At 45.8% G+C, this 22,610-nt stretch overlaps 1 protein-coding gene across 2 annotated transcripts in view; it reads left to right on the top strand.

Moving 5' to 3' along the window:
• NFATC1 (nuclear factor of activated T cells 1) overlaps positions 1 to 22,610 on the top strand; it is a 106,852-nt gene that overhangs the window by 5,570 nt on the left and 78,672 nt on the right. For both annotated transcript variants that reach the window (XM_088533413.1, XM_088533414.1), the window contains exons 2-3: positions 2,043 to 3,141; positions 11,645 to 11,804. In XM_088533413.1, coding sequence (XP_088389539.1) covers positions 2,043 to 3,141; positions 11,645 to 11,804 — 1,259 coding nt within the window. The remainder of the gene's footprint in view (positions 1 to 2,042; positions 3,142 to 11,644; positions 11,805 to 22,610) is intronic.

Here is a 22,610-nt window from a genome sequence, read left to right as displayed (position 1 = left end):
ATGTTTTTGCAATAAATGTGGGCCTCTGGTTAGGTCCTGCAATGGCACCTGCTCTGGATGCCCATCTGGAGCTCGTGCAGCTCTAGGTGGGAGCGGAGCTGCAGCAGCCCTGGGGACTGGCACCTGCACCTCCTCCGGGGTTGGGAGAAGCTGTGAAGGAGTCGAGGCCGTTTGGGAGGCCCGGGCAAATCCTCTATGGTGGCATTTCCAAATCGGAGGTGACCCCAGTGCTACCTGTTGCACCATGTTTCTTCACCCCGCCCCCACGAAGAGCTGGAGGAGAGGGGTGATGCTTGTGTGCAGTGTCACCATGCATCAGGATGGCCGGGAAGGGGGACGGATATGGGAAAAAGAGATCCCTTGGCAGATGTGGCCCTCGCCACGATCCCTGTGATCGGATCACTCTTTTCCAAGCAGCTCATCTTTTTACACAGCTCTTATTTCCTGCTGTCATTGGTGTTTGACTAGTGTGTGAAGCTGCAACATGTTTTGCACAATCCAGTTTTGATTGTGGTGCCTTTTGGCATGATCTAATGAACTCTCCTCAGTGAAAGCCTGATTTCTGAAGGCACGGAAGGTGGTATTTCACGTTGCGTGTGATTGTTACCTGCTGTGACATGAATTGGCTAGAATGTCACGGAGATACTGTGAAATCGCTTAAAGAGGGGTTATTTATTTATTTATTTTTTCTTTCTTGGCCTCACCGTGGGTGAGAAATGCGAGAGGCGAAGGGTGACACCAGAGAGGGCCGAGCCGCTAAGCAGCAGAAAGGGAATAGCCGCTGGCGTTGGCACGTCCCCCTTGGAGGCACGTTTGCATCCGCAGCGCTCAGGCAGCAGTTGCCTCAGGAGTGCCAGCCACGGGGGTGAAGGCAGATTGTCCTCATCCCAGCAGGGCAGGTGGGCATGGCCCAGCGCCGGGGGAGACTCCCTGCACGGGAGCAGGCAGCCAGCTCCACGTGCAGGACGCCATGTGGTCTCCTCTCCGTGCTGCTTTCTGTGGGCATCTCTGGATGTCAGAGACACCTGCGCCTGGTCCTCAGGGTAGGAGCTGAAGCAATCCTGGGGTGCTGGGAACACCAGCAGCAGGGGACTGGAAGGGACAGTCTCATACTTGCCTCAGGACGTAGCGCAGCAGAGACTAAGGCATGTGGAGGTTGGAGTTGTTCCCCTGTGCCTGCTCAGGGAGGCCGTCAGTGAGAGTCTGCAGTTGGTCTATCACTTGTCAGGTTTTCTGCACCATCTGTGTAACAATGCTATTGTTTTAATACCCTCAGAGATGTGAGTGGTTGCACATGGTGACATGGACATGTTTACAATAACCGGTGGCCTGGAATGTGCTGGCAGTGCTCAACCAGCTCTGTTGGTAATAACTAACAACTTCAATGACATTTCAGTCATTGGACTACTAGGATATCCCTGTTTATCCTTCACTTGGTCTCTGCTGGTTAGGCTGGAGAATAAGTTATCTTGGAAACCACAGCAGGTCAATAGATTTGTTTTGTTCCAAAAGTCTAGTTAACTGGAACCAGTTGGAAACTCTCTGTAATGGAAATCTCGGGATTTTTGCTTTGTTTTGAAACAGAGTGCATTTGATCATGTTCTTTGATTTGGTCTGCCTCCACTTTTTCTCTCTTCCCTATTTTGTGTATTCCAGCTTTGCAGGGAGTGAGATAGGCTCACTTACGTAAAAGAGTATGTCTCTTGGATAGCGCTGCAGTCTCTGAATGCTGGAGTACTGCTTGAAGACAGAGTTATGTTCTTAAGACTTAAATGAGTGCCTTTGAGGCAACATCATTCCACATACCACCTTCCCCCTCCTCCCAGATAGGTTATTCTGTGCTGCTAATTTGCCAGCACTTTCAAGGATGCTAATCTTTGGCTTCTGATCTAACACTGTGCGTGCTTGTCCTCTGGGGTGTAACGGAGCACCGTGCTTTGTCTGTTGTGTTGTGTTCCTCCATGCCAGCTTGGTGTTCTACTAAGTGAGCATGTATGTGCAGCACTTCATATCATTCTTTTTTGTTTGTTTGTTTCTTCCAGAACACTATAATTACACATCTTCAAATGTAAATGCTGGTTTGCCTCTAAATGTGGCACATTCCTCATTGTCTACTCCATGTCATGGCCTTCAGACATCAAATCCAGTCATTTCAGTTGTCCCATCAACAAATCATCCTGCTGGATATGGAGGACATATTGATGGCGGAGCCTCTGAATATTACCTGCCTCCAAACATCAGACCCAATGGAGCTCCAGCACTAGAGAGTCCCAGAATTGAGATCACTTCTTACATGGGACTTCACCATAACAACAGCCAGTTTTTCCACGATGAGGTTGAGGAAGCCATCCCAAACGCAAAGCGACCGCCCTCCACTGCCACATTGAACTTGCCGAACATCGAGGCGTACAGAGACCCGTCGTGCCTGAGTCCAGCGAGTAGCTTGTCTTCCAGAAGCTGCAACTCCGAAGCCTCTTCCTATGAGTCCAACTACTCATACCCATACACTTCGCCCCAGACCTCCCCATGGCAGTCCCCATGCGTCTCTCCGAAGACCACGGACACCGAGGAAGGTTACCAGCGCGGCATGGTGGCCTGCACTCTGCTCAATTCGCCGAGGCACTCTCCGTCGACGTCTCCTCGCACGAGCATCACGGAGGAAAGCTGGCTGGGGGCTCGCAACTCCAGGCCACCGTCTCCCTGCAACAAGAGGAAGTACAGCCTCAACGGTAGGCAGACCTCCTACTCGCCACACCACTCCCCCACGCCTTCGCCACAGGGCTCGCCGCGCGTGAGCGTCACGGACGACACCTGGCTGGGCAACACCAACCAGTACACCAGCTCCGCCATCGTGGCCGCCATCAACGCGCTCACCACCGACAGCACCATCGATATGAACGACGGGATTCCCGTTAAGTCGAGGAAGACGGCCATCGATCACACGCCCTCCATGACTCTCAAAACCGAACCGGCTGGTGAGGAGCATGGGACCATCTCACCAACTGCTGATCTATCACCGGAAGACTTCTCCAGCTTTCAGCATATCAGGAAAGGAAACTTCTGCGAGCAGTACCTGTCTGTGCCACAGCACCCGTACCAGTGGGCCAAACCAAAGTCCCTGTCTCCTACATCCTACATGAGGTAAGGCGTCCGAATTCGAGGAGAATCCTGCTAATCTCTTTGTTGATCACTTTTCCTTCTCCTTCCTATTTCATTTGCTGCTTCCAGTCGAATCTCCCCACTCACTCCATCTATTTATTAGTTTATTTATTTATTTATTTATTTATTTATTTATTTGTGATGCCGTGTCTCTTGTTTGTGTGGTGTAACTGTGAGTAAAACCTTGAAGATTTAACAAAACAAAACAAAAACCTCCTCTTCAAGGAACCAGCCACATCTGGGTTGTAACGGGCAGTGGGGCATCCATTTCCCAAGCGACAAGTCTCAGTTCCAGTGGTTGAGAAATGATGAATATGGAGGTATTCAGAAACTTTCCGGCGGCAGGACCTTTTGGTACTGTCTAACGTTTGGTTTTACTTACCTAGTTCATCACGTCTTAACATTTTTCTTGTTGCAAGCCTAAGAGGCGCTTCTGTTATTGTGGCTGTTACCAGGCCGTTTATATTTCCATGTTTTAGGCAGTGAATACAAACAGAACAGAAATTTGGCTGTCTTGTGCATTACTTCAGCATCTACCTCAAGTCATCGGAAATTCCACTTCATCTGAAGGCTCCTTATCAGTTATCTTTTCTTTATCTGTTGGACAGTGTTTTTTCTTTCCTTTCTTCACCACTTTAATCTCTGTTTGAAAAACAATCCATCCAAAAAATAATAAGGCCATAATAAGTAATACATCATTGCATTTATTTATGAGGCGATGATCCTGTATAGGAAACACCACAGAATTCGAGCTGCCATCTGTTACTTTCTCTTTCAGTTTTGCTTCTGGTCTGCATTTTGAAGTCCTCCTAGATTGTATGCGCAGCAGTGAAGAGCTTGGCTTTCCCAAAATGTGCCAGCCTGTCCACGAGCCTGATGTCAGCCCCCTTTCCTCTTCCTCCCTGAGTACATCTGCTCTGTCTTTCTTTTTATTTCCTTAATAAAAAAAAAAAAGCTGCTTTCTTTAAAATTAAAAAAGGGGACTCAGAGCTAGAATATTTTCCTTGTTGACCCCTTATTGGTGCTCAACTGTGCCCGCCCCGTGCCTCTCCAGCCAGCCCCTCTCTGCCTCTTGCTGCCTCCAAGGGCTGAAAGGGAACCACGTGCAGTGCTCCGAGTTGCAGCATGTTGCGTGGGGCCAGTGTGGCCCCAGCTCTCCTCTTCCTCCCTGGCCGTGGCCACCTCCCCTCTGCTCTGCCCGAGCCTTATTTATTTGTTTATTTATTCTTTTTTGAGGCGGAGAGGTACTGTGTTTTGCCTAGAACTTCAGTAATTACACAGTGTGGCCAAGCACACCCTTATCACCTGGGCACAGAGAGGGCCACCCCTGCGCGCTTTGCTGTCATCAGGGAGAAGGCGCCCAGCATTCCTGTGTGGTAACGCAAAGGTGAAGCGCGCCGAGCCCCGCTATGTTGTGTTTTCAAGATTTTTTCCACTGTTTTGGTCTTGTGCAAAATATGTTTCCTGGTTCTCAATATGTTTCCATGTGATCTCATTAACTCGTGCTCTAGGGCAGTTGGAAGTTACTGTAGAAATGTGATTTCAAGTTATTTTACCAATCAGACACACTGACCATGCTTCCTTCCACCAAAAATACCTTTCATTTATGTATATGAAAGAATGCTGGGCAACTGAGCACAGACGTCAACAGGATCACAGCCTACGCAACAGAAACGATGTTATTTTAAATCTCTCCAAAAAAATTGGTTAAGAATTTGTCACAACAGCTTTGGATTTTTTTTTCCTGTTATCTTACACATCTGTTCTATTTCAAATGCTAGGATTTTAGGGGTAGGCTCCAACAAACAATTCACACTCCAAAACTCACCCAGTCATAATGATTTTGAGATAACCATATTTGATTACCTCCTCTGTCTCTTCCTGATTATGCATTACAACTTTCATCAAAAGAAAGCGTGCCTTGGAAAATCACTGACGCCTTTCCTTGCCACCCTTTCATCCCGCTTTATTTGGGAGCAGGAGAGAATAGGTTCAGGCTGACCATCAGCCAGGTGCATGGCCCCATCCTTTTCCATGTGTTTTTTTTTTTTTTTTTCCCTTTGGATTATCTTTTTTAAAAGGGAAATGGTGGTTTGCATTATCTGTACTGATCATGTCTTTCACTCATTGTAATTAAATCTCAATCAGGTTTAAGTTTTTCAGTTTCTGGAACAAGGGAGTGATAGGAGTGACGTTGGTCTTGGTGCTTCTCTTGCAGCGCCAGACCTTGGGTGAAGTGTTTGGGCTGATGTAGAAAATATTTAGAAACACAGCTGGGATTTTTTCAAAGGAGGCTTTGGAACACAGCCGGGAGTAGCAATAAAGAATGCTTTTTCAGACCAAAATGGCTTATTTTAATGTACCAATCTGCCTTAAAAAAAGCACCAAACTGTAAGTCGTTATGTTAAGAGTTAAGAGATGGTCTTCGCGAAATTCTGGTCTTGTTCTTTTGCTCCAAGATCTTTATTTCAGGATTTAGCTATGTATTGTGTTGTCTTGCCCAAATGTAGAAGGTTTCTGTCAATAATCCTCCTTCTATGAGAGGGGTAGTAAATGGTTTAAGCAGCACTCTCAACAAGTTATGTCAGCAGCAGATGATATTTTGCTTGTGTTCTTTTCTATGGTTGCTGCTTAGTTACACACGATTTCTCTACAAATTTCTCTATATGTAGTTTCTCTGTAAATAAAAATCTCAAAAGGACAAATAATTCAAAGGCAAAATAAAAATATTGAGGTTGACTTCTCTGCTACTCTTGGTTTTGAAGACAATCCTCATAGTATCTATGACTCTTTCCAAAATATGGGATAAAAAAAACGATTTTGGGATTTTCATTATTTGCACATTTCAAATGTTCCTTTTTGTAACAAAATGGATTGGCAGTCATGAAAGTGCCAAATTTCTCATAATCTTGTGTGTTTTTTTTTTCTTTAACTTCCTCTTTAGCTATTGAATTCGACTAAACACAATTTGGCCTTTTCCTAGAGGCATTTCTTATTCACTGAAAAATAACAGCTTCTTTTTTATGCCTTATCATTGTTTCAAGTTTCATTCAAAAAACATGCTGTCCTGTAACACTTGCATTTTCATTAGATACCGTGTAATTAGGGGGAAAGGAAAGAGGAAGAGAAGAGAGACGGTTAGGTTTCTTGGTCAGTTATATGGCACGTATGAGGTCTACCACACTAAAAAGCGTTTCCAGGAAAAGACACCCAGCTCCAGGTGGCTTATGAAAGCTCCCTACTTACACCACTTTTAAAAAATTGAAAGCCCCCTTTTTAATATTTGAAAATCATTTTTTTCCACAGTCTCTCTTTCAGCCTCAAAAATGTACACGTATGTTCTTGAACCCACATACGTAGTGTCATATATTTTTACATATGGAAGCTATAATTTACATCCAGTGAATGTAGGGTTGGATACCTGTCTACCATTGGCAAGAGCATATTTGGTTTCTATCTGTCTCAGTGGATTTGTTTGTTTATTTTTTTTGGAGATTTTTTTTGGATTCAACTGTTGTGACTGTGGTGAGATTGAACTGGAGCATTCCAAACTAATTCAGTAACCCTTAAACTTGTAATATGTATATTTTTTTAAATCAAAGGAAATGTTATGGATTTTTTTCATTCCCCTGCCTCTTTCTGTATTTTGTATGTTTGTATTATTATTACATATATTTTTAGAAGTTTCGGTGCAAGATAGTGAGGTATGGAACAACTTCCCTTGGGGAAAATTTTTGCACAGTTGGAGTCTCTGAAGGCGGAAAATAATCCTTACTTAGGTAGTCACGAGCGCAGGCAATCCAGGTCCGCTGCGCGCGCGGCACATTCAAGGTGAATGTCTCCGTTTTATGGCAAATGAGAGGAAGTTGCTCAGACAAAGCAAACGCGGAGTTGTCCGGCCGCGACCCCTTAAGCTGGGCACAAGCGGCTACACGTCAGCGACCGTCCCCTAGGGCCCTTTAGTGTTAATTGGGGTTGGGGATGAGCCCATGGGGCCTCTAACCTCTTTCTGTCCTGCTAAATTCTTGCTGGATGGGGTATTTTGATGCTTTGCTGAGGTAGCTGGTGTGTTCCTGCTGGACTGCCCTCACGCGAAGCTGAGAACTGCTTGGGAGCATGTAAACTGTATTATTTTTATTATTATTATTTTATTATTATTTTTTAATCCCTCCACACTCTCCTGCCTATTTTTCAGTTCATTGGAAATGTCCCCTAAGCTTCTTCTAGTGCTCCTTCCCTCAGGGTCTCGTTTTAGCCTCGCGCAGTACTAGAGTGGGAGCTGAGGCGCCACACAAGCCACCCGTTATCTCCCTTTCTGCCTGTCACCAAAGGGGCGCTTTCCTGTGCAAATCCTCCTTTGAACGTTGACTTTTGGGAGGGTAGTGCTAAGTATGACCTGTGACAGCTCACGTCTAGGCATCAGTGCGAAGCATTCGAGCAGATACCAGTGAGGGAGATAGAGGAGCTGCTTGCTCCCCGCACCAGCGAAGTGCGGCCAAGCCTGGCCTGGGGCACAGCGTCTTATTTTGCAGCTCGTGGCTGGATCACTCGGCTGTCAGATGGGAGCGTGGGAGGAAAAGCAAACCTCCCGGCCCGGTAAAAGTTTCAGTGATGCTGCCATGTCTCTTGTACGCTCTTTTCCTTGCGCAACATTCCCGGTTAGGAAGGGCAGAGTAGTGCCTCTGCATGCAGCAGCCTAGGTAAGGACAGAAGTGCTGGTAAAGCACAATTTTTCAGGTGGCCTTGGGCTTCTAGTAGTATGAACAATGGAAGTCTAATGGCAATTTAAATCCTAAAGACACAGCTGCTTTGTGAAAACAGGACTTGAGCACCTTTGCAAAGTTTACTGGTAGTTTTGGGTTTTGGTTCTTGCTGATCTGTATTCCAGTGTGCTGCTTAATATCTTTTTCCCTTTTTTTCCTCCTCCTGGTGACTTGATAAATCTTTCTGCTAACAGCAGAAGTCAGCCAGACTGGATAATCTGTTTTTGATTTAATCATATTGTGTATCTGGTGTATGCAAAATAAATCACTATTCATCTGGTTTGTAATCTGATTTGGGTAGGACCGAGTTACGCTGAGTGCGTTTTCTATGGTCTAGCACCACGTTTTGTGAACCTGCCTGGAAACAACCATCCCTCATTATCACGTTTAGACGGATTACAGTAAGATTTTTTTTATTACAGTGTAGAAGGGAATGGAATGGACTTTCAGTTGACAGAAAATTCACTTTAAGGGAAAGGCACCAATGTCTGTCTGATTTGAAGACTGCTTGAAGACTTCTTCTTGCCCCCTGCGGAGGGGCTCTTCCGCCCTCCTCGTGGTGTTGACTCGTTGACATAGCTTGGGCCCTTTCAAATTGATAAGGGTTTATTTGTGACAACCAGATTTACATTTTAGCACTATGCCATTTGCTCAGGGACTTTTTCTTTCCTTTCTTTCTTTTTTTTTTTTCTCCTTTAACCACGTTTAGCAGCAGGAAATTAAGTGCATGATGAAGATAACCTAACTTAGGAAATAGCTATGACAGCCCCAGCCCATGACACTGTTAAATGCATCATGCTGCTTCCTTTATCAGGAAAACTGCCATTAAATGTCAATTTATAATTGGTCAGGTGATATTTTGGAATTCTGATGATAGATTACAGGCTAGCAGCAAACCACACTCTTATTTTGAGCCTTTATTTGAAAACATTAGTTTAATATCTTAATTGTACTGACATCAGGTGCTCACTTGATCCTTTATTTTTTTAAAGGTGTGATTATAAGTTCCAGATATCTTAAAAAAAAAAAAAAAACTTTTCACTTGAGGATTGCATACTGTGGGTTGGAGTTGTCCTTTTAAATTAAGTGTTAAAAGTTTTTAATCTAATGTACATTGTGTCCTCAGGAAAAAAAAAAAGATCCATCAAGTGAGAATTTACTTAAAAACAGAAACATCTGTTTAAAAATGTGTGCTGATCATCACCAGGAGAGACACAGCTGTTTTGCTCTGCTCTTTGTCATTTATCATTAGTCAAATGTGGCTTCTCCAGAGATTTTTTTTGAGAGTTTCTTCCCTTTTTTTTTTTTTTCTTTTGCCAGACGAAAAGATGTCTGCATAATGCACTAGACAGATAATAGCGGCTCTCTAGAGTGGCTGATTACCTGTAACTTTTAGGTGGTGGCTGAGTGAGCACCAGGGGTTGATGCCTCTTGTTGCACATGCTGTTTTGATTGCACGTGTGAGAACTTGCTTGGATGTGTTTGCAGATGCTCCAAGTGATGCTGGAGGCTGGAAAGGAGCAGAACTCAGAACTCGGTGTATGCAGCTTGCTGAGGGCTGGGGTTAGTGGCTGTGGTTGCCCCCCCAGAAGGCTCCGCTCACTGTCATCCGACAGTCACAGTGAGATAATGTCCAGGGTGTTCATTGGGTTTGAGCAGTTGATGCTTGTGAGGAGTAGAAATGAGTTTTAGAAATGCAGAGAGCCCCCTCTGTGTAGTGCCTTTCTCATCAGGGGCACAGTCCGTAGCAAAGATTCAAGATTTTCTTACAAAAATTGCATGCTTTGGTAATGTATGTAATGTGTGCGTGTAGGCATTCAAATCACGTGTTTCAGTTTGTGGCAAACTTGCAAGTAAACAAGAAAAGATAATTCATGTGGGGGAAAAAATAATGAGAGCTATTGGTACTACTTAAAGTCCCACCATGTATGGATGCCCTGGCGGGTACAAGTGGCTGTACATTAGGCTGGTGATAAAGGATGGAATGATAAATTTGGGGTCTTCTACCGCAACCGAAAATGACTTGTGCACTTTTTAATCTTGTGCACCAAGCCGTGGGACCTCTGCCACTCAGTGAGAGACATTAGAGATATTTGGGGGGATAGGAGAGCAGTGCCTGTAGATCTGCAAAAGTGTCGGGGTAGCGAATGGATCGCTGGGTTAGAAAAGTGGAGCATTCAGTCTCCAGCTGAACATGTGCTTGTAATAAAGGCATCCAGCGCAGAAGCTCCTTCGCTTCCTTTCCCTCCCTCGGAGCCAGCTCGTTTCAGCTGTGATTCGCGCTACCCAAGTCCTCCTTGCGCCAGGGTTTATGCAGCGAGGCAGGGGCTGCTGCACCTCGAGCAGCCCGGCAAACTCCTCATTGCTAAGAGGCAACCCGCTGACCGGGGCAGGTAATCCTGATCCGCGGCACGCGCATCCCCGCTGGCGTGCCCGCTGCTTCCGAGTGATACCCAGCCCCGCGGGGCTGGGAGTGGCGGCTGCCGAGTGCCATAAATCACTGCAGTGACTTCTGCAAACAGCGTTGCCTGGCGCTAGCGCCTCAGCACGGGGCAGCAGCAAAAGGTCTGAGGACTGTGATTTTCGGCTCGGTCTCCTTCCGCTGCAGGCTGATGGAGTAAGTGCTAAAGCACTGTGGAGAAGAGCAGGGTAATATGTCACTGTTGTGCTGCTTTGCTGGTCGTGAAAGTGTGTGAGGAGCACTCAGTGAGGAGGCCTTACCAGGAGAAAGAATATAGCCTAACCATAAAACTAATGTTTTCATCACAAAGCTCTTTGCTTAGGTTTTAGAATCAATAAACTTGCATCAGGCCCAACACTGTTTTAACCTTTTTTTTTTTTTTTTTTTTTTTTTGCTATTCTCATCCAAACTGTCAGCTTTGCACTTTTTACAACCGTGCTCTCCCAATTTTATTTTCAAGTGTGGTTTTACTTCAAAAGTGGGTTTCTAAGAATGACACTTGGCCAGCAATGCATGCTGTCAGGTCTGCTTGCTTTTGTGATAGTAATGAGTCCTTAATATTTTTGTAATTGCAGAGTCAATAGAGAGCCGGAAGAGTGAGCTGGGTTCTCTTCTGGCTCGTGCGTCATCATTAGTAGGATTTGTAACTGGCTTCAAATCTTTCTTCTTTGGAGCACATGGACCAGAAGAAAAAAAACACACCAACAACTTCATTTTGAGAATCTGTGACGTGTTTTCACGTTTGGAAGAGAACTAGAAAATGGTTCTTTTTGTGTCATTTCCCCGTCCTGTCTTCCACCCCCATGTAAACTAAGCAGATTTGTGTAAACTAAGCAGATTTGTTCAACTCCATTAGATTAATCAAATGCAGAACTTCTCCAGAGCTCACTTGGCATCTACTTGTGCAGTGGAAATACTCTGTCTTAAATTCCTCTGCGTCTTTCTGCCTACTTTTGTCCTTTAGGTTCAGGATCAATGTAGTAAGATGTTTGTAAGTTGTGCCTTGAACATTTTTCCACTTTGTTTATAAATTCAGTAGCATCTGGGCCATCAAATATGCTTGTCCTATAAATCTTCATAAAATAACCGATACCTTCTAAATTACTTATGTCATGGCATTATCCATATTGATAACATTTTAAATGTAAGATGGTGAAGGATGAACTGCGAAACATGGTCTCTAAAGTAATAGAGCTGGATGCTTGTGGCTTGCGATAGTACTTGACATTAATTTTTAATACGTTTTTCCTTTCCATTACAGCCCGTCCCTGCCTGCCCTTGATTGGCAGCTGCCATCTCACTCAGGACCTTATGAACTGCGCATCGAAGTGCAGCCGAAATCCCATCACCGAGCTCATTACGAGACAGAAGGAAGCCGAGGGGCTGTGAAGGCATCTGCTGGGGGCCACCCCATCGTGCAGGTACCGATACATGTAGCGGCAGCAAAGCCTGTTTATCTTGACCCCCTGCTCCGGTGAGCTCTCCTTCCTTTGCAAAACTGAGAAGTGCCAGGCAATCTCCAATGAATAGTGTGTGTAAACCTGCACCCAGGGCACATTTTAAACTCACTGGAGCAAACCCTTATTACAAACAAGATGATCTGCTTTCTTCCTTTCCTTCTTCTGACAGCTCGCATGGCAATTCTGGCAGCATAAATAAAGCACAAATGCGCGTCTGCTTTGTGCAGTGTCTGCATTAATGTGCAACTCCATAAATGTTCGGTCGGGAGCTTGTTACCGTGGACCGATTTTTCTTCCATGCAGTTTAGGTGAAATCAGCTGGGGACGTGTCTCGGTGTACTTGGCCCTTAACTTGGGGTCAGATCTAGTCAAAGCTCTAAATGCACGTCTGGGGCATGGAAGTATGCTGCTGATTTGGATATTGCAGTGAATTTGGAGGAAGGAGGCACTTAAGGTTATTTGGCACCATTCTGTTTAGTTCCTTAAGTCCTTCCAGCCACTCTGGAAAGTATCTGAGGTATGAATTTCATGAATTCTACCAAACTTCATTTTTTTGTTATTTAATTTAAAAATACTGTAAACGGACCCTTAATCCACTTACTTGTATGACTAGTGGCATTCATTTTTAAGGGAGTTTTCTCAGGGGCAAAAAGAAAAGAGTTGCTTTAAAAAAAGAGGGAGAGAACCAAACTGCACCCACCCTCTTCAGCTGCTGCTTTCTTACCCCAAATTTAAACTTCTGCTGTGTTTTGTCAGGGTTGTAATCCTGTCTGGAGTGGCTCCCTGTTTTTCCCATTTTGCTTGCACGGCAGGCTCCACTGGTGCCAGCAGGATGGCTTGTGCAAGAGAGACGGAGGCTGCATTGATATTCAGGGTACTTGTTTTTAAGTGCAGATTTTCCTTGAGGAACAACAGCTTTTCGGTAGTGTAGGTGACTCACGGTCATGTCTGGACCATGTGTGCAAGGCTCGTGTGCATTGCTTTATTTGTTTTAAAGCCCCGTTAGCCAAGCCATGGTTTGAGGGAACGATGCAGCGGCGTTCGGCAGGGAGCACCGTTGCAGATTTTGCGTATTGGTGCGACAGCTGGAAAAGGAAAGCGAGGGCGAGTTGTCAGAGGTGAATGCGGTCTGCTTTTTATCTCTGCCAAAACTTATCAGCGACGTGGGATTAGGAAAGTGATCTGCTCAAAGACTAAAGGTTTTAGTGGAGCATTTGTGAATGATACTGAAGAGGGGTTTGTGGCAAGGCACTTGATGACAATTAATACCTCCTCTCGTTGTGGCTCGAAGAAAGGAGATGTAAATGGGGAGGCATCCATCCGCAGCTGCCAGCGTGATGGTTAGAGTTTCCTACGTGCTTTTGGAAAGACTGAACGTAGTGCCAACATGTAATTGGACTAAATGTGTGTTCCCCTGTCATCCTCTACCCCAGTCTGCTGGGCCTGAGCTTGCTGCTTCCAGAAGACAGTGACAGAAAAGGAAAGAGAAGGGGAAAGGAAAAGGTGCCGGGCATTAAGGGAAAGGAGTGGAAGCAGCCAGTCCTAGCCTTGCCGATTGACTCTAATGGTTTAATAATGATTAATGCAGTTTTCAGCCCTTTTATTATAGCCTGAACATCCTCTTCTCCAAAAAGAAGAGAAAAATAGAGTGTCAAAAGACAATTTTCCCTACTAACATTTTAATCCCTGCCAGAGATATCTGTTGGAGGAAATGCTCAAGAGTTTCCTCTCACTGAGATCAGAGTTGGATGGATGGAGGAATATCAGGGAAAAAAAAAGCACACAAAAACTTACCAATAAATAGATGTATGGAGGCGGGGGTGACAATCAAGAGAGTAGTTACCAACAAACCTGTTGCTGACAGAAGCAGTAAAATGCAGCTGTGAATCCACACATTTGGAGATTTTGGGAGTGTTTGGGTCAGAGGTTTGCTTCAGGCCACGATGTTGAACAGAGGGGCCCAAGCTTCAAAGTTCAAATGCAGGCATAGCCTCAAGCAGTGCTTGCATGTCTTCTGGTGTGAGATTTTGGATGACTTTTTTTTTCTCCCCTGATGCTTCTCAGTGTTTTCAAGTGGGTTGACTCGGTGAAATCCCTCCCTAAATTGTCCTGCCCCTCACACTACGCTGCTGTGCTCTGCTTTTCCTGTGGGCTGGCCAGCCTAACATCACTGCCCCGGGGAAGCTGGTGCAAAATCCTTCCTTTGTAAAGCACCTTCCCAACAACGAGAGGAAAATGCGGAAGAAAAGATCTTTTATTCCTCCTGTCTCCATTTCTAGACCCCTCTTGCTGGAATCCTGCTTCCCAAACCAGAATAAGATGTATTTTATTTATTTATTTTTGCATTAAACCCCTCGGTGTACCTGTGGGGCAGGCTGGCTGGGAGAAGCAGTAAATCCAAAATCTGTTTGCCATTTGCGGCACAGGTCCCCAGCAGAGGCCAAACGCCGATTGCCAGGGCCTTGCTCTCGCTTCAGCCAGCGGCTGTTTCTCTCTCCCTCCAGGCTGATCTGGCTCCCTCCGTTGCCGCTGCTCTCTCTGCTCCCATGGGCGCTGGGGAAGGCGGAGAGCGAGGGGGAACCCAAGGCCAGCACGTTAGCTGGTATGCGGCCGTGCAGGAGGAGGGAGGGAGGCCGTTCCCAAGGGCTAAAGCCAGGGAGAGCAGGTCAAGCTGCCATGTTGCCTTGGCCGCCCGCAGTGTTTCGTCAGCAGCAACTGCTCTCGACAGTTTCAGGCCTGAGTACTCTCCCCTCCGAGTCAGAGCTGAACCTGGGCCCCAGCTGGTGTTGAAAATTGTTCAGTGGCACCGGCCGTGCCAGATGAGGCCGAAAACTTGGGACTGGCATCGCTCTGGGGAGCAGAATTGCATGTGCTATTGCTGCGCTTGCAGGAGCTCATAACGGGCATCAGGGTAACTCTGAACAAAGAGAGGCAGGAGCTGCATCTTTTGGAAGGGGCTCAAGCCATGTTTTGAGAGGGGTGAATTGCATTCATGACTTTGCACCCAGGAGTCCTTAAAAACATGCTGTGTTCAGACCTGCCTCGCATTTGCAAAGCAGTTATGTGGATCGCGGTGCCTCCAAGGGCGGCTCGGCGCAGGTTGCTGGTAAGTGATCCGCTGGGTGAGAGTTGGTGCAGTGCTTGGGCATCCCTGCAGAGGGGTGGCACCGGGTTATAACTATGTGCTGCATAGTTATTCCAATTAGTGACTCCTCTTGGAATAACTCGAGTCCCTTGGCGGCCAGGGATGGAATTTTTACAAGCAGGGTGCAGTGTATCTGTGAGATAAAAATCCAAAGGGCCAAGAATGTTTAATTAGATGTGAATTACCCCCGAAGAAGATCGGACCTAAGGGTGCAAGGAAAGATTCAAGTGAGCAGGACAGGCTAGTAAGCGCTTTCAGAAATCACACTTATTACTGCAATTTGTGTAGATAAAATATGTCAGGAATTTCTTCAAGATCAGTCTTAACAGGAGGTAGATAAATGGATTAGAAGGCTGTGGTAGGGGCTCTCCTTTTTATCTGGGTAACCCAAAGTTAGCCAGAATTTGCATTGCTCTGGGAAGATAAATTAGTATTGAAGATACGTGGAGCACTGCCCTGCCTTTCACGGTGTCACGTGCCCTGGCTTGGAATGGGAGAGGCCACATGTAGCTTGCAAGATCCAATGTAGAATTTGATCTGGGGCCATGAATTTGCAAATAGTCTGAACTCCCTCGCTTTATAGGCAGGAAAACTGTTTGTCTAACGGTTAAAATGATGTTTGTGCCAAGAGGCCCCCCTTGGCAATTTGAGAGCCTTGGATGTCAAACTCCTGTAGCTTCAGGACGGAGCAATTGCTCCAAGAAGCAGCAGATGCCTTCAGATGGGGCCTTTGTATTTTAGCATGGCAGTTTTCCTGTAGCGTTTCTCATGCACACAAATGGTTTCACAAATGGCTGCCAGCATTAGGCAATGGGGTTGCACAGCTACCAAAGGGCATGGGAAAAAGGTAGAAATTAAGAGGTAAAACAAAAGATTGGGAAGAGGTGTTCCCAGCTGATGACAGAAGAGAGATGAAGGGATAATGAAGCTGAGAGGAGAGCTCTCCCAGGCAGAGCAGGGCGAGTCCTTTGCAGCCGTGCTCGGAGAGTGCACGGCAAGAGTGAGCCCATGGTGAATTTTTAAGTGCTTGGGGCTTCTCATACCCCTACACGTTGTGTGTAAGTGCTTTTCTTGAGCACTGGGAGGAAAAACTGCCCGTGGTGGGTCTAACTCATCGCTGCCTTACACCTGACAGAGGTTTAAGGGGATGGGGAAAAAGGTCACATTAGTGGTTTTGCCCTTCCCTCTCTTGGTCTGTCAGAGCAGAGGAAAGGCCGTATTCTTATTAGTGAGCCATGATTCAATTTGTGGTGCTTGTGGAGAAGAGTGGACTTCATCTCTGTGCTGTTTTTAACTTCCTTTTTAAAAGACAATGTCAGCCTTTTATCCAGATGGAAATATAATCCTTTCTGACGGGGAGAATATAAAGACATTGGCAAGCACCTGTTAGCCAGGTTGCAATTAATAGCACAAAGCCATGCAACCATACAACAAACCAGACAGGGAGCCTACCTTTTATGGCCTTATTTTAGACAGCCGGTACTTCTTAAGAATAAATCTAGAGTTGAATGGCTTTCTCACTTCTTGCATCTGTATAGTTAAAGTTAACCTCAAACTAGCAGACAGATAATCAAAACTGAAAAGTAGAATGATTTGGCAGATGTTTTAAGGCTGCTATTGCTCCTATAAATCCAGCAAATGGAAGAAAGCCCACTGAAAGCTTTTTATCACAGCTTTTCATCATTAGAAGATCTTATTTGGGAAAGAGGGAGGGTTTTTTTTTTTTTTTTTTTGGATATTTCAAATAAAGCTGGTCCCACCACAGGGGAACTCCATAAGCGTAGCCTTATAGGTAGCTTATAGCCACCCTTAGAAGGGCCAAGAACAGAGTAGGGCTGTTCTGGAAAGCGTGTTGCTGTCAGCCATTTGGGATTTCATGACCCTGAAAACACAACGTCAGCTCTGATTTATGAACAGTCTTGGGGACAGGCCTCTGCTGTTCAGAACAGCAGCCCTTTCCAAATGAAAAACGAAGTTTCCACCAGCCGGTGGCTGGGGGATGCGCTCCGCTCTTCGTTCGAAATGATCCCGGCGCCCACGCCAAGTCTGACTGACACGCCGCAGTACATATCCCGGCTGCTAGGATGACAAGGTATTTAATCTGCCTTTCCAGCCAGAGGAACTTAGCTCAGTGTCTCAGGTTGGTCTGTAGGACAAACTTCTCGGAAAAACACGAAGTAAAAGCTGGCGTTTTCATTCGGAGGTCAGCATCGCGCTTGCGACAGCCTTTGCGTCGAAATGCAAATAAAGAGGCTTCGTGGCTAGCACGAAGTAGTAGACTGGCAGCACGTGCACCCCTTGGGGAGACCAAGGCAAACAGAAACGTAATACTATGTCTTTTCTTATGCCTCGTTTACTTTGTACTCAGGTCTCCTATTGCATCCTTTCAGTTGCTTGCAGCGTGGACAGTCTTTTTTCCAAATGTTGCCCGAAAGGATGATTCATCGTTATTTTGCAAGCGTACCTCAAAAAAATGTGCTGCTGCTCTCCAGGGACGAATTGTAACTCAACCTTGGCTGTTTCAAGAGTTCCCTGTTTTCCGTCCTTTTTTGCCACCTGCTTAATTTTTGCTGGCCGTGCAGGCTGTCTCTTACTCTGTCTCAGTGTTCCCCGTGATTTGCCATGTCCCTTTCCCAGCAACAAGCAGGTCCCAAGTGAGAGTGGGAGTAATCCTCCTCACTCTCTTTTCCCCTCGTAACTGGGTAGGATCTGCCATCTTCCAAAAAAGATGGAAGGGGAAAAAAAAAGTACGTATAATTAGTTATAAAAAGGCCCTCTGTCTGCAGCTGAGGGCCAAAAAAATAACTGTGCAAGATGCAACAGTCTAGCAAAGGCACTTGTGGTGCTGCTGGTGAGGCTGTTGCAAACGTGCTTCCAGAGCTAGTGGCATTCCTAGTGCCTTTCTCTGTGCTTGGAGCTGAGATTTGTTGGAGCCCAGGAGCCCATAGTGTGATTTGTTCTCTCTTAGTCCTTTTTCAAGAAGAATTAGGATGAAACAATTTAGCTTAAGTTGTACAAGAGGAGAAAAAGAACAGCGAGTGAGATTCCTGAGGGTTTTGGCACCTGCGAAAGCTTCAAAAATGACTATAATGTAAAAACAAAAATGGGCAATTGGTTAATTCATTAATAGATCTCTGTCTTTTGGGAACGTTGTTTGAATGTCTGAACTATTCATGTTGAAAAATGGTCCCTGCATCTACACAGTAATTACTCTCTCACAGGGACAATTGGTGTTTTTGTTGTTATTTTTCCTCCAGTGAATCTGTGGTGGAAGACACTCTTCCACTGCAAATACGTACATTGGGACGAGCACTTGCAGTGCAGAACTCAGAGTCATAAAATTAGACTGCGCTTTTGCAGACTTCCCTCCTCTAGAAAAGCTTTTGTTCTGCAAACCAAGGGTCAGGGCATGAGCTGCAAAGCTGCAAACTTTTCTGAGTAGTCAAAGGAAGTTACTTACCAGCAGTGCTGTGAATTAACACCCAGAACTGTCTGATTTTGTTTTTTATTTCTTTTTTTCCCCAAGGAAAAACACAATACAGATTTTTTCTTTTTTGATTGCTTCAAAATACCAAGTACCCATCCCAGAATCTGTAATAAAAAGTGATTCCTCCATTGGTCTGTGGCAGGAATAAAAACAAAAATAATCCTCCCCAGCTCATCCTGGAAATGTCTACAGATGGACAAATATTCTGAGGACTTTTCCTGCCCCTCCCCCCAAAAATATATATATATTTTGGATCTGTTTTTGCAGAATTTTTCAACAGGAAGCATCCTCACATGGTCCTGAAGTTTATTTCACATATTTGCTTAGGGTTTCTCTGATTCTGAGTTGATTCAGCTATTACTAAGAAAGTAGGAGTCTGGTTGGTTCAGAGCTTGAGGACTGGGTTTATACAACTTAATAGGGAGGTTCAACAGATACATGAGGCAGAGCTCTGTGAGTGAGCCACAATTACTATTTGCCTGACTTAAATATAGTTTTAGCTACAATTTCAAAGATCTACACCAAAGTTACAAATCAGTAAATCTGCTCCAGACTTGTCAGATTATTGCATGTTGACATGTGCCCAAAAGCTGAAATGAAACAGAGTTAAAATTAAAATGCAGCTTTACCAAAAGCCAGATGCTTCATTATGAACTGTACTAACCTACCTGCCAAATACTGCTAACCTGCATGAGGCAAGTGATTAATTTTTTACAAGTCTACTTCAGAAACTGGACATCTGTCCTCTATTCCTAAAGTAATATCTCAGGGCAAATGATTTCTTTTTTTCTTCTGTAGTACTCCAAATTGTGTGTATATCACAAAAAATTGCACAGTATAGTTTCTGCATGAAGGTATACTGGGCATAGTTCATATTTCAGATCACTTTTACACCAATGTAGCTCCACTGGAATAATTTCTGATTTGTACTTCAATATTTTTTACATGTAAGAAGAGTAAAATCACATCCATAATGTGCATTGCACTCTGGAATGTCAGTGTATGTGTCTATAATATAGATTTTTGTTAGCTGGAACAATGAGTGATTAAAACAGAATTGAATTGGTGGAAAATATGGGTGTCAAGTTACTTAGCTGCTCTCTAGAAGTACATTGCAGCTTTCTTTATGAGCAAGAGCTTATCATATATTGTTGTGAAGAATAGCTTGAAATCTTCTTTGGTATGTGCCAGGAAAGAGGGATGAACCATCACAGTATCTGCTGTATAAATGCACTAAATAAAGCACATTATATTGTTGGCAGCGTGGCGAAATCAAATAAACTTTCTCCTCCCCGACACGTGTTTAAGAAATAATTCGGCAGGAGCTGCATATTTTCACCAAAACAATTGGAATGGGCGAGTGATCAATTTACTTGCACGTGGTAAAAATAATACAGGTTGCAGACAGATTTGTAATAGGGTTTTTAAACACCTGCTTTTAATGCTTCCATACCCAATAAAACTAGGGAACCGCTGCTTTTGGTTTGCCTGCAGACATTGTGTGCAGCGGGGTTTGGACGTCTCCTGCCTGCGTTTCAGACATAGCCCCGTTCAGAGCAGTGCACAACGTGGAGAGCCTCAGTGTGGCTGCGTTGCTGGGACTTCCTTGTTTCTCAACACAAAATACCGCTTTTTCGGAGGGAGTTTTGCTCTTTCGGCACTGATAACACAGCGCTGCTGCCAAGTGCCCATCCCACTGAAGTGAACAGTAAAAATCCTGTGGTCTTCACGGGAAAGAGAAATTCTCCCTTACCATTCACACTCCAATTAATGCAAAAATATTGATGATACAGGTTTGTGCAGGGTAAGAGCAAAAAGTGTAGAAGAGATTGAGCAAGTTGATGGTCCTATTACGGCATAGCAAGCAGAAAACTTGTGCACATCCTTAAATTTTAAAAAAAGTGGAGCTACATAGTGGTCAGGTGTTTATATTTTCTTCCAAACAAGGATGCATCGATCAGTTAGGACTTGGCTGGGTAAATTATTGGTGCTGAGGTCTCCAAGTCTCCGTTGAGAGGCTTTCCCTGTCCTGCCCGAGTGCTCGCAGGGTCCCCGGTCTCTTGAGCGGGCATCGCACATGAGCTTGTGTGGCTGCCGGCTGCCTGCACACAGCACGGGAAAGGGCAGCAAGGAGCAACAAGAGCTCTCTCCTTGCAAGCCTCTTGCTGCTTTTGAGGAGATTCCTTGCATTTTCCTACTTCAAATCTCCGATACTTTGGGCTTCAGTTGTGGAGTTATCTCCAGGTGTGATTTCTTTCTGAGGATTTTAGTGTGAATGCTGTTAAAAAGGTCCTCCTCTCTCTCTGTCTCTAGCTGGCGTCCCCGTGATTTTTGGGTCACACCAGGGTGGTTACATCTCCTGATGCATTTTTAGTTTTGTCATCGTCCTGTGGCCCCATTTTCCTGTGCACACATGAAGTCTCAATGCCACTGAGGCTTCAGCTGGTGTCCTAAAGCCAAGCTCTGCTGAAGTCTTGAACTTCCCAGCACTTCCCAAAATATTCCAGCTACTTTCCGCTCTCTTCGAGGAAGCTGTACCATTCTCTACATCATTTAAAGTCTGTAACTTAGATCTGTCATTCAGGTCCTTTATATTTATAGCAGATTCTGGACCCTGCCCCTGCAACAAGAGAGTAGTATTGATGTGTTGGATCCTTATATAGGACCCAGGTGTCCACCTTGGCTGTGCATAGCAAACGCGCGCTCCTGCCCCATGGCTCCCTGCCTGTGAGGAGACAGGGACTGCAGGTTAGGAACCCCGGGGCGTATTGTGGCTCTTGAGATGGGTAAATAAACAGAAGGAAGTGGGTCAGAAGGGGGATTGCCTTTCATTTCTGGAGAGCTGCTCTGCGCTGCCGCATGCGCGCGTGAAACCCGAGCGTGGGCTGGGCGCGAAGCGCTGCCTTGGCGCGTTGGCCCCCGTCGCAGCGCGGGCGGCACCAGCGCGGCCCTGCGCCCGTGATGTCTGCGGCGCGGCGGGATGAGGCAGCTCGGGCAGCACCGTGTGGAAAAGCTGGCGAAGCCTCTGCCCGCCTCCGCCTTGGCGCGCCTGAGCCGTCCCCGCGCGCGCGGCTCGCGCCTGTCCTTGGAGCTCCGTGGTGCTCTGCCGTGCGCCCCGTGGCTTGGAAGGTGCCTCTCTCGTTTGAGAGGGTGGCTGTATGTGCGCAGATACTAGCGAGATTCTCTCTTTTTCTTGCCTTTCCCCTTGGTTTTCTTGGTAGGAAATTCACAGCATGTTTTTAATTAGAATGGCTCATTTAAGGTTTCACTGCAGTGTGTTCTTTACTTGAAAGATAATTTAATTTTCTTTTGTTTTGGAAGATCTTTGTGCTCGTCTGTGTGAAGTGCCTTTGTTTACTGTGCCTCATTGTGCTCTGTGCATAGCTTTGATGGCGAGGAGCGTCAAACCCCGCAAACTTCCCTGGGCTGTGTGATTTTCCACCTGCTGTGCCCTTTAATACAGTCTCACTGCTGTACACCTTTGAGTGCCTGGCTTTCTAGAAGAAAAATGCACTGGAGCAAGTTGGCGGAGCAGTCGGGATTCGATTTAGCTGCAAAACTCTCATTGACTTGAAGAGGAGCAACGTGCCTCGAACTCTGCAAAGTGCTCAAGTGGTGCAGCTGGCATGGGCTGGCTCTTTGTCGTGTGGGCCACGTGCATTGTAGCTCCCATTCTGCAAAAACGGGGTATTACAAAATGAAACACAGCTACTGGACGGAGGTTACAGGGTATAGTTGGGGATAAAACAGCACGTAGTCAGGGACTATTCCCCAGACTCCACCCTGCGCTGCGAACGCGAGCTGCCAGGGACAAACAAATTTAGACCGCAACTTGCAGGCACATGTGCTAGAACCTAGGTACACAAGTAATCTCAAGCACATGTCCTGAGCACATCAAAGCCTCCTTTTCTAATCCCTCCCGGTTGTGAGGAAAACCTTAAAGTATGTGAACTGACATAGCCCCACTGCTGGCTGCAAGAGCAGGAGGCTGAAACGTAGGCAGGTTTCAGGCGTCGCGCGGCGAGCGCGACAAGGCGGCGGGGACGCAACGCGGCTGCGGAGTTGGGGCTCTGGGAGCGCAAATGAAGCCCCTGCATGGTGCCTAGGTGTGCAGTTGCTCTGCTCGGAGCGCAGC

This window comes from Tinamus guttatus, unplaced genomic scaffold (assembly GCF_059628265.1).
Source record: "Tinamus guttatus ecotype Peru unplaced genomic scaffold, ASM5962826v1 Tinamus_guttatus_pri_ptg000497l, whole genome shotgun sequence".
In the NCBI taxonomy this organism is placed as follows: domain Eukaryota; kingdom Metazoa; phylum Chordata; class Aves; order Tinamiformes; family Tinamidae; genus Tinamus; species Tinamus guttatus.
Note: the sequence above shows the minus strand (reverse complement) of the source record. Positions and strands in the feature narration are given on the sequence as shown.